Source organism: Onychostoma macrolepis, chromosome 23 (genome assembly GCF_012432095.1).
Source record: "Onychostoma macrolepis isolate SWU-2019 chromosome 23, ASM1243209v1, whole genome shotgun sequence".
Classification (NCBI taxonomy): domain Eukaryota; kingdom Metazoa; phylum Chordata; class Actinopteri; order Cypriniformes; family Cyprinidae; genus Onychostoma; species Onychostoma macrolepis.
The window spans coordinates 3,343,080-3,358,886 of record NC_081177.1 but is presented as its reverse complement, the minus strand read 5'-3'; the positions used below and the strand labels follow the sequence as shown (position 1 = coordinate 3,358,886).

The window sequence follows — 15,807 nt, the reverse complement described above, 5'->3', positions numbered from 1 at the left end:
AAATAAATTTATTTTTAAACTGTAATTATTTAAAACTGTAATTTTGTAATTTATTACATTTGCTATAAATGGTTAGCCAGCTTCAGAGCATTAAGAATGGGTGTCTCAACTGTACCATGCTACTGTTTCAACTGTACACCATATGGGTACAGTTGAGACAAAAATGCACCTCATGTTTATGAGCTAATTGTGGAAAATATGAACTACTTATGGCTATTATATTTTAGTACACAAGCAAAAGAAATATCATGTGAAAAATCACTTCATTTCAGCATCTAGTTTTTGTGTAGTCTTGTCTCTAAACGAGTGTTGCCAAGTCCACGGTTTTCCTGTGGAATTGACCTATCGGTAAGCCCCTCCCCTCGAACGCAGACTAGCCAATGGCAGTTGAGTATCAGTTGCACGGGGAGGGACATGTTTAGGTTTCAGCGACATAGAGAAACATAAGATCCGAAGCTCGCATCGATTTTATGGGGTTTATGCTTCAAAAATGGAAAAAACGATGCATCTCTGGTACTTGTAACACTGATTCCAGGTATCTTGAGAGGATGGGCAATAGAATTAATTTTATTCTATTTCCTAAACCAAAACAAAACAGAGCAAAATGTCCCTAAGCATTCACCCCCAATCCCAATAAAGATGAAAACGTTCATTTTCTTGTTGTCATATTCTCATTAAGTTACAATTTTCATCTGCTCAAGCAGAACGTTAATATCATATTGCACTTCAGCAAGGTTCATATTGTCAGCAGTGACACACGGAGCCTGTGGCAAGCTATTCAGACCATCACAGACTACAAGCCCCCGCCACAGGCCTGTGATGATGACACATCCCTCCCAGATGCACTCAACCACTTTTACTCACAGTTTGAAATGCAGAATGACACACCTGCACAAAAACTTCCCACACCTCCCAATGACCAGGCGCTCTGTCTGTCTCCAGCCGACGTAAGGAAGTCCCTATCTAGGATCAACCCACGCAAGGCTGCGGGTCCCGACAACATACCTGGCCGTGTACTGAAAGACTGTACAGCTGACAGATGTCCTAACAGATATCTTCAACACCTCGCTGAGCCAGGCAGTCATCCCCACATGTCTCAAATCCACAACAATCATACCGGTACCAAAGAAATCACCTGTGTCCTGTCTAAATGACTACCGTCCCATAGCACTGACTCCAATCATAATGAAGTGCTTTGAGAGGTTAGTCATGCACAACATCAAAACCAGCCTCCCCAACACACTCGATCCGCTCCAGTTTGCATACCGTCCGAACCGCTCTACGGACGATGCAATTTCCTCCACCCTCCACCTGGCTCTTACCCACCTAGAAAATAAAGACTCCTACGTTAGAATGCTGTTCATTGACTTCAGCTCAGCATTCAACACAATAATCCCACAACAGCTCATAAATAAACTCAACCTGCTGGGCCTTAACAATTCCCTCTGCAATTGGATCCTGGACTTTCTAACCGGAAGACCTCAGTCAGTCCGTGTCGGCCACAACACCTTGAGCACTACGACACTGAACACAGGTGCCCCACAAGGCTGTGTGCTCAGCCCGCTGCTCTTCACGCTGCTGACCCACGACTGCACTGCCAAGTCCAGCTCCAACCACATCATCAAGTTCGCTGATGACACAACAGCGGTAGGTCTCATCAGCAACAACGATGAAACGCACTACAGAGAGGAAGTGGCACAGCTGGCGAAATGGTGTGGCACTAACAACCTGTCCCTCAATGTGAGTAAGACAAAGGAGGTTGTGATGGACTTCAGGAGAAACTCCGGTGATCACCCCCCACTGACCATCGACAGCTCGACTGTGGAGAGAGTCAGCAGCACTAAATTCCTGGGGGTGCACATCACAGAGGATCTCACCTGGTCCACCAACACCATGTCACTCTCCAAGAAGGCACAACAGCGCCTACACTTCCTCCGCCGGCTGAAAAGAGCAAGTCTCCCTCCACCCATCCTCACCACTTTCTACAGGGGCACCATTGAGAGTGTGCTGACCAGCTGCATCACTGTCTGGTACGGGAACTGTACTGCAGCAGACCGCAAGACCCTACAACGGACAGTGAACACCGCTGCAAGGATCATCGGTGCCCCTCTCCTCCATCCTGGATATTTTCCTCACACGATGCTCCAGCAAAGCCAACAGTATCGTGAAGGACTCACACCCTCCCACAGTCTCTTCCAGCTCCTACCATCAGGAAGACGGTACGGAGCATCAGAGCCCGCTCTGCCAGACTGCTCAACAGCTTTTTCCCCAGGCTGTGAGAGCCCTGAACTCAAATCACCCCGCCCTCTCTGAACCCCCATACAAACCCCTACCTCCTGTAACATGTAACGTGCAATTCAAGTGTGCTACACACAGGTGAGTGGGCCTGTACAAACCACCTGTAGTAGCACACTCTCCTCCTCTATGCGCACTAGTCACTTTTCACACACACTGCTGTGTGTACACAAATCCCACAAAAGAACTCCGTAATATATGTATGTTTACATGCTCATGCACTACAAATCATCCTGCACTGTTCCCCAGCCAGCTGCTTGAACTCAATGTTTCTCCTTGCACATGTACAGTATTTATCTGAAGCATTCGTATAGTTTGTATTTTTTAGTTTGTATAGGTACTTTTTATAGATAGTATATTTATAGTCAAAATCTATCAGTAGGATAGTTGTGTATAGGTTTATATTGTCTTACTCCATTGTTGTATGCCTGTATTTATGTAGCACCGTGGTCCTGTGAGGCACGACATTTCGTTCCACTGTATGCCCCCGCATGTAGCGGAATGACAATAAAGCTCAACTTGACTTGAACTTGACTTGACTAAAACTAGTCCATGCTAACGTACAAACATAAATAGTGAACTGTTCTCGCGTCTTGTACAATGTAGGTCAAAACACATAGGTCTACATTTTACTGTCTCTTCATATTAAACTGGTTAAATGTAAATTAATATAATCTTACCCTGCGGTACATGAACAGTGTTGATCCGGGGGTTTTTCATCTGCAATCAATCGTGATGACCGTAATATGAGATTTCTCCTGCTTGCATTGTGATCTGTAAACCCTCGCTTCCAAATTAATATCTATATATATATATTTTTGGTATTGTCAGTATTGACTACCAATTTGTATAACAAGGGGCGGACTTAACCAATAGGTGAGGTAAGCGGCCGCTTAGGGCCCCGGGAATCAGGGGGCCCCGTCTGATATTCGCGAAACATATTTGGCAAATGCACCAGTATGTATTTATGTTATGGAGAGCGTCAAATGTTCACTCACCACTCAAAACGGCGAGTTTTTGTCAGGTGCGGATTTCTGCAAGCTTGTGAATCTTGATGTTTCAAAATGATTCTCTTGTGTGCTTTAGGCGTGCCAGCGCGAACAATAAATGCAAATGAACTATAAACTAAAAACTCATATAAATGCACGAATGCAATGACTGGAGATTTTCGCTTAATAGATTACATTTTCGATTTGTTTCTCGGAAAACCCTATCATATGCCTTAAGAACACTTGGAATATGGAACGAGTTGCATGGGATAATTTTTATGACATTTTAATCCTTTTTGGAAAAAGATTGAAGACCATTCAAAGTGCAAGCATTTTTTTAATATAATGTCTTTTGTTATCCGAAAAAAATAAGGTAGCTTAATATGGCTTTAGAATAGCATCAGGTTGACTAATTATTTAGGCTACTTAAGTTGTGAAGGGGTAATAGTTACAATAAATAATAGCTGTAGTTATAATAAGAGAGAGCTAGCGAGCAAAATAAGGGTTAGGCGTAAAAGAGCATTATAGTTATTTTGTTGGGGCCCCGTACCTGAAATTTGCTTAGGGCCCCCAAATCACTAAGTCAGCCCCTGTGTATAACCACAGTTTTACTACAAATACCATGGTTAAACTATGGTTATAGCAAACCATGGTTAATTTTGGGTTACTATGGTTTAATGATTAAGCAGGGTTTTTTGTTTTTATTTGTAGTAAAACCATGGTTAATTTTCGTTAAGGGTCGAAACCATTGGGCTAGTTTTGGGATTTTGAGTAGCAATTGGGAGGGTTTTGTTGTGAGAACCTGGCAACCCTGCTCTACACACTCCGAGGCAGTAGATGGCGGTATGCACGCTTTACGAGTGTTTGTAAGCCGCCATTAAAAGAAGGAGATTCCCGGTCTTCCGATCCATAAAACTCGCGGAGAGTCGCGTCGCTGCGCTTGTTTACGCGTCCATACATCCAGCGATTATGTAAATGAGGCCAGCGACTGTAAACTGACTGGTGAGACTAGAATATTGTTGACTCGCGATGACTGGAAGATCGTGGACCCCCGAGGCGGAGGAGACTCTGATCGAGCTCTGGCAGGAGTCTGCATGTCTGTACGACATTTCTTCCGCCGATTACCACAACCGAGAGGAGAAGGACAAACGATGGCGGGAGGTCGCCGATGCGCTGCAGATGCCCAGTGAGTTTATCTTCAGTAAATAGAGCGCTAGTGCAAACCTTTATTTACCGCAACCTTCCACATGAAAGCATGCTACTGGTCTGTTAAACGAGTGCTTGTGTAGTGCACGAAATTATGTGCAAACTTAAATAAAGATCTTGCTAATTTAAACGTGTCTTTAACCTAATGGCAGAAGTAAATACAATATGTGACCCTGAAGCTCAAAAGCGGTCATAAGTAGCACGTGCATATTTTTAGCAATAGCCAACAATACATTGCATGGATCAAAATTATACATTTTTATTTTATGCCAAAAATCATTAGGATATTAAGTAAAGATCATGTTCCATGAAGATATTTTGTGAATGTCCTACTGTAAATATATAAAAACTTAATTTTTGATTAAGTTTGAATCAACTTTAAAGGCTATTTTCTCAATATTGTCCTATCCTAACAAACATCAATGGAGAGCTTATTTATTCAGCTTTCAGATGATGCATAAATCTCAATTTCAAAGAATTGACCCTTATGAGTGGTTTTGTCATCCAGGGTCACATATATCAAAGATTTTACCCAAGATGTGATTGATTGTTTTGTGGGAGGAGCTAAGAAATACTACTATGGGAAAATCTACAATGTGAAATGGGCTCAAAATTGAATTAATTCGTTAGACTGTACAGTTTTATAGAACAACCTGTATGCATTTCTGCCTATTCCTGAACGTAATAATCATTTGACACGCCCCTATTTGACGATCCAACAGGTTTAAATTTATTTAAATTTGATTGGGTTTCTGCAGGTCTTGATGTTTTAAAGACGTTTTTAATTTGCCCTTCCACAAATTAAGCGCTTAAAAGGTCTTAAACCAGAGCAGCTAGTCTTAAATTCACACTGCCAAAAAAACTACTTTCCTCAGTATTTTTAATTCCCAATGCAGAGATCAAGATTTACTTGAGATGCAAATTTGACATGAACTCTTGTTTTCTGAGCAATTATGTGAGTTTATGCATAAAACAAGAACAAATGTCAATGGGGAATGAAATTTTCTCTCTTCTTATTTTGCTTCAAGTAAATGTATTTTGATTGCATTTGCACTGGAAAGCAAGACACATACTGAGGACAAACCACTTTTTTTTTGCATTATACTGTAATGAGTCTTTATATTTTAGTGGTTGGGAGCAAATGCATTTAAGGTTTTTTTTCCCTGTAAATTGAATTAAAACTATGATCTATTGGAAATTCTATTTTCAAACTTTGTGGTGATGCTAATACAAGACTTGCGTTGAGAGACCATCTTGACATTGTATTCAATTCAAATTATTACTTAAAGTCTTAAATTTACTTTCATAAAACTTGCAGAAACCCTTTTTATTTTTTTAATGATGATTACCCAAATACTGCAGCCTTTGTTGCTTGATTATTTTATTTTATTATTTTTACAAATAGTAGTCAGCGTTAACTTTACCTACATATACTAGCTAGCTAATATTATCCACCAGTCAGATTTCTTACCAATTTATTAAAACAAAAGACATTTATTTTTGTATTTACTATATTGTGGGGCAAAATGGTGTAGTATATAAAAAGCGGTGTGTTCAATATAAGCTTATTTCTCCACAGCTGTAAAGTAGAAATCAGTTTAGAATCATGTTTATAAGGAAAGGTACAGTCTAAGTGTTTACAGGTGAGTGATGGAAAGTTCTGTGAGATCGAACCCATTCAGTCTTTTGAATATTGTAACTTGTTAGTGGCATTTATTTTTCTGTAGTGCCTAAATGCAGAGGACACTTAAGATTGTGTTTAGGTTATAAAAATATAGTTTCCTGCATGCATTTTATGATGCATGAAAATGTTGCATGCACATGCATTTTGAAGTTCTAGCTGTTCAGTTTGCTCATACACTGTAATGCCAGACTGTTGTGAAATGGTAAGGCAAGCGCTCTTGATTGCATTAAACAGTAGGCACACTGTTGTTGGACTCGGCACAAATTAAATTGAGGTTAAAGACAAACTATGGCTGCTGCCGTTTTTAAATGCATTGATTTTCCTCAGCGGAAGCGGTGGCGACCAGGGTGGCGTCTCTGAGGACTCAATATGCCAGACTGAGGAAACCAAAAGCAAACGGGAGCGAGAAGAAGCCCCTCACGATGAGGCAGCGGTGGCTCCTGAGGGCCCTCGATTTCCTGAAGCCACACATCGTTCATCGGCGACACGAGACCACTGTACGTCTGCAAACACAGCAAAACATGCATGGAGCCCTATGAAATGATTTTTTTTTTTTTTTTTTTTTAACAGTTACATTTTTCTGGATTCTCTTTTTAATGGTTTAAATTAAATTTTAGTAACCAAAAAGCATGTCTACTTAATCATGAAACGTGTACAATTTAACAACAAGGTGTAACACTTTAAAATAAGGTTCCATTTGTTAACTATATTTAATGCATTAACTAACATTAATTAACAATGAACAATACATTGTATTTATTAATATTTGTTAATGTTAGTTGATAAATACAACTGTTTATTGTTAGTCCATGTTAGCTCAGCTCCCTTAAATAACATTAATCGATACAACTTTTGATTTAAATGTATTAATAATGTTGGAATCTAATGTAGTTAACAAATTGTAAATTGTTACCACCAACAATTTATTAAGATTAACAAATTATTATTATTATTTTTTTTTTTAGGGAATCCCCCTTTGAATTTGAATTTAACCAAATTCTGTTTTCAGTTTTAATTCTTCTGAATTGTTTAATAATTTTATTTTGTAGTAATCAAAATGCATGTGTAATCAATTTAATTCTTTTACAGATAAAAAAATTTTTTTTACAAAAAAAATAAATAATAATAATAATGAAATGCTGTTTAAGAAATTCTAACTTTATTTTTCCGTTTTTATTATTTAATGCACATTTATTATCAAAACCAATGGCAAACAAATGAGGCATAGATGCATTTTAATTGGATAATATTTAAAAGATTAAGCTTAAACAAATCATTTTAACTGGTGAATCAGTTTTAATTGTTCTGAATTCAGTTTAATTTAATTCTGTAGCAACCAAAATGCACGTGTAATCAATTGCATTCTTTTACAGTTACTTTTTTCTTTTTTACAAAAAACATTTCATAGGGCGAAAGTCAAAGTTTTATACAGTAAAATGACTGGATTCTGTCTACATCTATGCCGCTGCGTGAGTCATTAGCACCCTGGTTTTAATGCTTTTATTCAGAGGTGTGTCTAACTGATTTATTTAAAAATGTATTTTAGAATTTTTGTCTAGTGTACATCAGAAATGTATTTTCTAACCTTTTGTTAATTGTATACCTTGTATAATTTTTTTCAGAGATTGCCATGAAAATAGCCTTGATGTTAAAAAGTGAATAAATGAATAAACACCCTTGTTTTTGTTGTAGCTGGGTTTGCCGTCCTCGGATAAAGCGGAGGAGACTCTGGACGAGTCGGATGAAATGTCGCAGGAGACGGATAAAGAAGTGGACAGTTTTGACTCCATCAGCGTGTGTCTCTCCCCGATGCCCGGCACTCCGGACACCGGCATCCCCGAGGAGACCGCCTCGTACTCGCTGTCGCCCCGCAGCACATCCGGCAAACGCACACGCTCCTCCGAATGCGACATCGAGCTGCAGAAGCTGGAGGTGTTGAAGCAGATGTCCGCTAAAGTCCTGGAGAACCCGGCTCCGGACGCCGCCGCCGTCTTCTCCAGCCAGGTGGCCATGGAGTACCGTCTGCTGAGAGACCCCAGCGTCCAGATGCGCGTCCGCCGGCAGATCATGGCTCTCCTCTACGAAGCGCAGGATTCAGAGAGACGTTCCCGACAGTCCAAGAGACACGAACAGAGAGAGCTCAAAACAGAGGAGGACGTTACTTGGATTAACACTAATATATAAGTTGAAATGTGGTTTTGATGCAGATGGTGTTTATCTTGTTAATACTCTGATTGTTTTCTACGTTGTACTGAACTATTTTTCTTAGTGGAAGCTTTGACATAATCTATGTGTAAGATAATAAAACTATTTCAACTTCATGTCTGTGTATTATTTCTGTAGCTGTTAGATGATGTATGATCAAAACCAGCCCTGACTGTTTTACTGGTTTGACATGAAGTGCCATCAGATCCCGTTTAGAGTCGAAATACTGCATGTGTCCAGCAGGTGGCAGCATCATGCAAGTGTACAGGTGAATTGTGCTCATTAAAGATGCTGAAATGCACTAAAATAAATAACACTAATAATAACACTTTGAAAGCAAAATAAAACCTTAGAAATGTTTTTTTGATTGACCTTTTATATATGAATTTTATTTTATAGTTTCTATTCATATAAGTATATATTTTTTTATTTTAAATAATCAAAATAAATGCAAACATAATGCAAAATTAATTTTAAAAGCAAAATAAAACCGTAGAATGATACATATTTTGAGTTCTTTTTTATATATAGTACAATTTTATGTAAATAAAAGTAAACGTGTAAAAACATTTAATGAGTTTGAGTTGATGGAAAAAGTAAAAATAAATGCATGATGAAAAATTAAGTGTGTGTGTATATCTATATATAAAACTTTATTTTAAATCTTTTATTTTGCTTTATATACATTTAAACATTGTATACATGTAAAAATAACTTATTAAGTACACAGGTGCATCTCAATAAATTAGAATGTCGTGGAAAAGTTCCTTTATTTCAATAATTCAACTCAAATTGTGAAACTCGTGTATTAAATAAATTCAGTGCACACAGACTGAAGTAGTTTAAGTCTTCGGTTCTTTTAATTGTGATGATTTTGGCTCACATTTAACAAAAACCCACCCATTCACTATCTCAACAAATTAGAATACTTCATAAGACCAATAATAATAATAAAAAAATACATTTTTAGTGAATTGTTGGCCTTCTGGAAAGTATGTTTATTTGCTGTATATGTACTCAATACTTGGTAGGGGCTCCTTTTGCTTTAATTACTGCCTCACTTCGGCGTGGCATGGAGGTGATCAGTTTGTGGCACTGCTGAGGTGGTATGGAAGCCCAGGTTTCTTTGACAGTGGCCTTCAGCTCATCTGCATTTTTTGGTCTCTTGTTTCTCATTTTCCTCTTGACAATACCTCATAGATTCTCTCTGGGGTTCAGGTCTGGTGAGTTTGCTGGCCAGTCAAGCACACCAACACCATGGTCATTTAACCAACTTTTGGTGCTTTTGGCGTGTGGGCAGGTGCCAAATCCTGCTGGAAAAAGAAATCAGCATCTTCAAAAAGCTGGTCAGCAGAAGGAAGCATGAAGTGCTCCAAAGTTTCTTGGTAAACGGGTGCAGTGACTTTGGTTTTCAAAAAACACAATGGACCAACACCAGCAGATGACATTGCACCGCAAATCATCACAGACTGTGGAAACTTAACACTGGACTTCAAGCAACTCGGGCTATGAGCTTCTCCACCCTTCCTCCAGACTCTAGGACCTTGGTTTCCAAATGAAATACAAAACTTGCTCTCATCTGAAAAGAGGACTTTGGACCACTGGGCAACAGTCCAGTTCTTCTTCTCCTTAGCCCAGGTAAGACGCCTCTGACGTTGTCTGTGGTTCAGGAGTGGCTTAACAAGAGGAATACGACAACTGTAGCCAAATTCCTCGACACGTCTGTGTGTGGTGGCTCTTGATGCCTTAACCCCAGCCTCAGTCCATTCCTGGTGAAGTTCACCCAAATTCTTGAATGGATTTTGCTTGACAATCCTCATAAGGCTGCGGTTCTCTCAGTTGGTTGTGCATCTCTTTCTTCCACACTTTTACCTTCCACTCAACTTTCTGTTAACATGCTTGGATACAGCACTCTCTGAACAGCCAGCTTCTTTGGTAATGAATGTTTGTGGCTTACCCTCCTTGTGAAGGGTGTCAATGATCGTCTTCTGGACAACTGTCAGATCAGCAGTCTTCCCCATGATTGTGTAGCCTAGTGAACCAAACTGAGACCATTTTGAAGGCTCAGGAAACCTTTGCAGGTGTTTTGAGTTGATTAGTTGATTGGCATGTCACCATATTCTAATTTGTTGAGAGTGAATTGGTGGGTTTTTGTTAAATGTGAGCCAAAATCATCACAATTAAAAGAACCAAAGACTTAAACTACTTCAGTCTGTGTGCACTGAATTTATTTAATACACGAGTTTCACAATTTAAGTTGAATTACTGAAATAAATGAACTTTTCCACAACATTCTAATTTATTGAGATGCACCTGTATATATTCTATTGTATTTGTATTTAAATGTTTTCATAATTTTAATGAATAGAAAAAATAAAAATAAAGGGGTTACATATGCATATTGCCTTTATATATTTGTTAAACTGAAATGTATAAGTTGTATCAGGGGTACTCCAAGTAAATACTTTTATATCTGGCTGGAAATTTTTTTTAAATATTTTATATTTATTTAAATAATTGTGGCTGACCAAAATATTTGCAAATCCCTGCTCTAAAATATTAGGCCTACTACAAATAGTGTTTTTCATATGGATACATCTCACTTTCTTCTGTGATTGCAATATGTCAAACCATGAAAGATGCAAGTTGTACAGGATTCTGTGGGCATCGATTATTGCATTGTATAACCTGTTGTGACTGTAAAAAAGTTTTTCATTTATAAAGCTCTACACACCGTACCGACTGATGTTTTAGTGCACTTCCTGCAAATATAGGAAAAAAAATTAAATATGTGCAGTTTCACATGATTAGTACAAATTGTCACATGACCAGAGCAGTTTATTTCCTGTTTGCACCTTGAGATGATGATGGACGCATCAAAGCTCCAAAACGAAAGGCTAGTAAAGTATGTTAACATAAAGATATGACAAAGATTTTTGGTACACATTATCTTTAGGGTGTCTAGTATTAATATATGCATTTGCATGTATTCAGTTTTGTTGAGTGTGGTCATAGAGTGAGTAAACGCACAATAGTGACCGCTGAGATAACGGTGAACTTTACTTTACAATATAATCCAATTGCAGTTGCTAGATGAAAATGACAATAAAATGTTGCAATGACAAAATATTGCACTAAATTAAAAATTCAAATGTTAGAAAAATTTTACAATAATGATGTTGTAATACTCGTACCATTGATTTAAAAATATGATGTTATATTTTAGAAACAAGTAACAATTTTGAAATGCGGTGATGGTTGAATTGTTTTGTCTTTTATCTCAGTGTTCCTATCAATGTTGCATAAGGTTTTTTATGCATAACAGTAACCCTAGAATGTGATCAAACAGTTTAAAATAGCAGAGCTAAGATATATAACAATTTTTACGACTGCAGAAATATGTGATTTCAGTACTCTTGTGACCGAACATAAAACACAATTTTTCACACATTTATCAAAAAATAATTATTGATCATTTCAAAGGGTTACTGATGACACATCATTTGGATATCTTCATGTCTGGGAAAAATTTGGGATTAATATTAGCTGAGAAAGTAACTTACGTGATAGCAAGTCAACGTTTAGTTTTTTATTTTACGTCTACTAAAAGATGAAATGCAGTTCACCGGTCTGTCTCTTTCATAATCAGAAGACAGGAACTCGGTCATGATAACACTAAACCTTGACTTGTTCTCTCTGTTGTTATTACTCGGCCCTGTTTGAACCAGAGGAAAGGAAACAGACCTCCTCACATTCTCCTTCTGATAATAAAAACACTCTTTCTCTTTCTCTGCTCTGGTCTCAGCAGAGCTTTGATTTGTTCAGAAGAGTCTTTGTATCCGCAGCCGCTTTCCTGCTGTATTATCACAGAACAGAGCGGCTTCACGTGTTTACATTGGCTATACGACCCACCAAAAGACTTTTTCTTTTTTTTAAATAACTGTTACTATCCTACAACATGATTAGACCTACAAATCTATAAATCAATTATGAATCTATTTATTTTTGCATTTTTACATTTAACTTTTTAAGTAGTTTATGTATTTAGTTTAATTTTGGATAACGTTTGTGTGGACAGTTGACCATTTCGGTCATACTTTATATTTCAATTATATTTCAAAGTCCATATGTGTGGGGCATGTTGTCACGCTGGAAAATAGAAAAGGTAACATAAATTTGATGTTTACTGAGATACAGCATTTATAAATACACATTTTTTTGTGCGACAAACCAATGTTATCGTTAAGTAAAACGATTCAAATTAAAACTATTACAGTTTTGTTTTAGTAATGTAGTAAATTGTGAATATAATTTTAATAACATTAGGCAAAATAACTGATAAATTAGAGATGTTGCCTCTACAACTAACAATTAAATAAATTTAAGCTGAAGTACTAAAATTCTTAAAGCTAAAACTTTATATATATATATATATATATATATATATATATATATATATATATCAACAGCAAAATGACTAAAACTTCAATTTCAGTTAACATTTATAATGTTTAAGTGCACTTTTTTTTTTTTTACTTCAACTTTACATTTTTTTAGTTGCCAAGGGAATATTTTCTCATTTTTGTTTAAGTACTAAAATTACTAAAATTAATTAAATATATCAAATTACACAATTGAAATAAAAATAATCCTAAAAAATGAAGAAAACAAAATACGCCATTTGCAAATTTGCCAAAATAAAAATGAAAATTGAAAATATTAAAAATAAAAGCTAATGCAAAATGTTCATAAATATAATACTATTTAAATAATACTAAAACAACACTTGTGACAACTAGCCCCGGTGAGACGCAGCCCTGAGTTCTGGAAGAACATAATAACAGTCTTGTTTTAGTGATAGTTTGGGAGTCGAGTTTAACATCACAGTGATTTGTGCGTCCAGCTGTAGGTCAGAGACAGGAAGTGGACCTTCTGAGAGGAAGTGCTCTCTCTCTCGTGATGATGGGGGATGATGGGAAGGCGGGGTGCTTTGACCTACATTCACACTCTTTCAGTGCCGCGAGCGCCGTTCATCATTACCGTCGCAGGGAAAGATGCCACTTCCTGTTTTCTCCTGATTGTTCATTCTGTTTTCTCTCACATCTGCTCATTACGGAGCGTTATAGCGCTCTCAACACGCTCTTTCATTATGTCCGTCATTTACTCTGCTTTTATACCTCTCTGATTGGAATATTTTTCTCTTTCATCTGCCTCTCATCCAAGGTCTTTATCTTCGGTTTGCTGTCTCTTTATTGTTTATTTCTGCTGTTCTTTTGCAATTGCAAATAATAAATGAGAAATAATAATAATTAGTGCTGTCAAACGATTAATCGTGATTAATCGCATCCAAAATAACAGTTTTTGTTTACATAATATATGTATGTGCGCTGTGTTTATATTTATGAATATATAAATACACACACATGCATGTATGCATTTCAGAAAAATATGGTATGTTTCTATATTAAATATATTTATTTATAATATAAATTGTGTGAATATAAATATAGACATAAATATTTTCAAAATACATACCGTATGTTTGTGTATTTATACATAATAAATATACACAGAACACACATATATTATGTAAACAAAAACTTTATTTTGTATGCGATTAGTCGCGATTAATCGTTTGACAGCATTAATATATTATAATTAATGAAATATATTAATATAGTAATTAGACTCTTCTGAAATTGAATAAGCACAATTTACATTAACAGTTGTAGTTTCCTTTGTAGTATTTTTAAAACAAGCCATTATGACAATCACTGGATGTAAACAAGCTGTTATGATTGGCAGTTATCTTAATGTAGGCTAAGGCATTGGAAGATTTAAAAAAAATGTATTTTTATATGTATCTATGATGTAATATCTTATTTATTTTATTTTTAAATATAATTTCAGTTAGGTGTGCTATTGATGTTTTTTTTTTTATTCATTTAATTTTTAAAAATATAATTTCACTTGTAAGTGTGCTATATTTATTTATTTATTTAAAAAAATATATAATTTCAGATTTATATATGCTATTTAATTATTTTGTATTTATTTATAAATATAATTTCAGCTGTAGGTGTGCTATTTTTTTTTTTTTTTTGTGGTTCATTTAATTGTTTTATTTTTATTTAGCCTATAGTAGTGCTATTTTTATTTATTTATTTTTACATTTTAATTTCAGCTTTAGATGTGCTATTAATTTACTGTTTTTACTTAAAAATATCAGTTGTATGTGTGCTTTTTTTATTTTGATTATTTTTTTATAAACAAGCAGTAGATGCACTTTTCGAAACAATTATTTATTTATTTTATAAATATAATTTCAGCTGTAGGTGTGCTATTTGTTTAGTTCATTTAATTAATTTTTTATTTATAAATATAACCTCAGCTATCTATTTATTTTAGCTTTATAAATATAACTTCAGCTTATATTTATTTGAATTAAAAACATTGTGGTGAAGGATCATTTATTGAGACAACAAGCACAGTTTTATGATGTGAATATTTATGTTCTGGACTCTGGGTATATCCACAGATAATAGGCATGTAAGGCATTCTGTTGTTTTGTGTTTTGTCTAATTCTCACCCAGTCTTGTGAGTGAAATGGAGAAGGTTATAAAAGGACATTTGCGCGAGTGACTCAGCAGCCGGTGGGTCATTAAGACCCATTAAACATCCCCCTGCAGCAGATCCAGGCCCGCAGGCGTTACAGAGCCTCCTGGGAGCCACACCAACACCCCCCTCCTCTGACGGAGCCGTCAATGAAAGCTAATCCAGAGCAAGCCTCGGGAAGCCCAACCTCAGCTGTGAGAGCCACTCATGTCGACATCTTCATCAGCCTGCTTCACTATGGCTGCTTTAAATTACCATAGTAAAACTGTGCTATTATGGTAGCAGTCGACAAAACTAAGAATGAATGAAAACACTGAAAGCTGCTTATATAATCTGAATGTGATTTTACTGTAGTAAAACTACAGTATTCTGATGGAAACTATAGTTACTAGTGTGCAATGAAAGGGATTGTCGTGTTCTGTTTTCAGAAGAAAACACTCAACTAGACTTAAAAAGCAAGGCTTTCTGGGGTCTACAACTATCAAAGTTTTTTTTCCCCCACATGTATAATGGTAATACCATGTTTTTGCATGTTACTATATTATATATATACTATTATGCATGTGCAGAAAACATATTACCATGGTGACATGTCCATAAGCATGGTATTAATGATGTATAAAAAAAACATGGTATAGTCATAGCACATGTCCAAAACCATAGTAATACTATGATGCATGTCCAAAAAACATGACTTTACAATGGTAACATCTTCAAAAGCATGGTAGTACTATGATGCATGCAAATAAAAACATGGTTGTTTCCATGTTTTTGGACATGTGCTTTGATAATACCATGTTGTTTTATATAGCC

The 15,807-nt window shown here is 36.3% G+C and overlaps 1 protein-coding gene across 1 annotated transcript; it reads left to right on the top strand.

Moving 5' to 3' along the window:
• Window positions 1-4,150: 4,150 nt before the first annotated feature.
• On the top strand, window positions 4,151-8,495 carry wu:fb74b10 (uncharacterized). The gene is made up of 3 exons (XM_058763677.1): window positions 4,151-4,470; window positions 6,502-6,671; window positions 7,867-8,495. Exons 1-3 carry the CDS (start codon window positions 4,314-4,316, stop codon window positions 8,356-8,358), a joined length of 819 nt encoding a protein of 272 aa, XP_058619660.1. The 5' UTR covers window positions 4,151-4,313; the 3' UTR covers window positions 8,359-8,495.
• The last annotated feature ends 7,312 nt before the right edge of the window (window positions 8,496-15,807 follow it).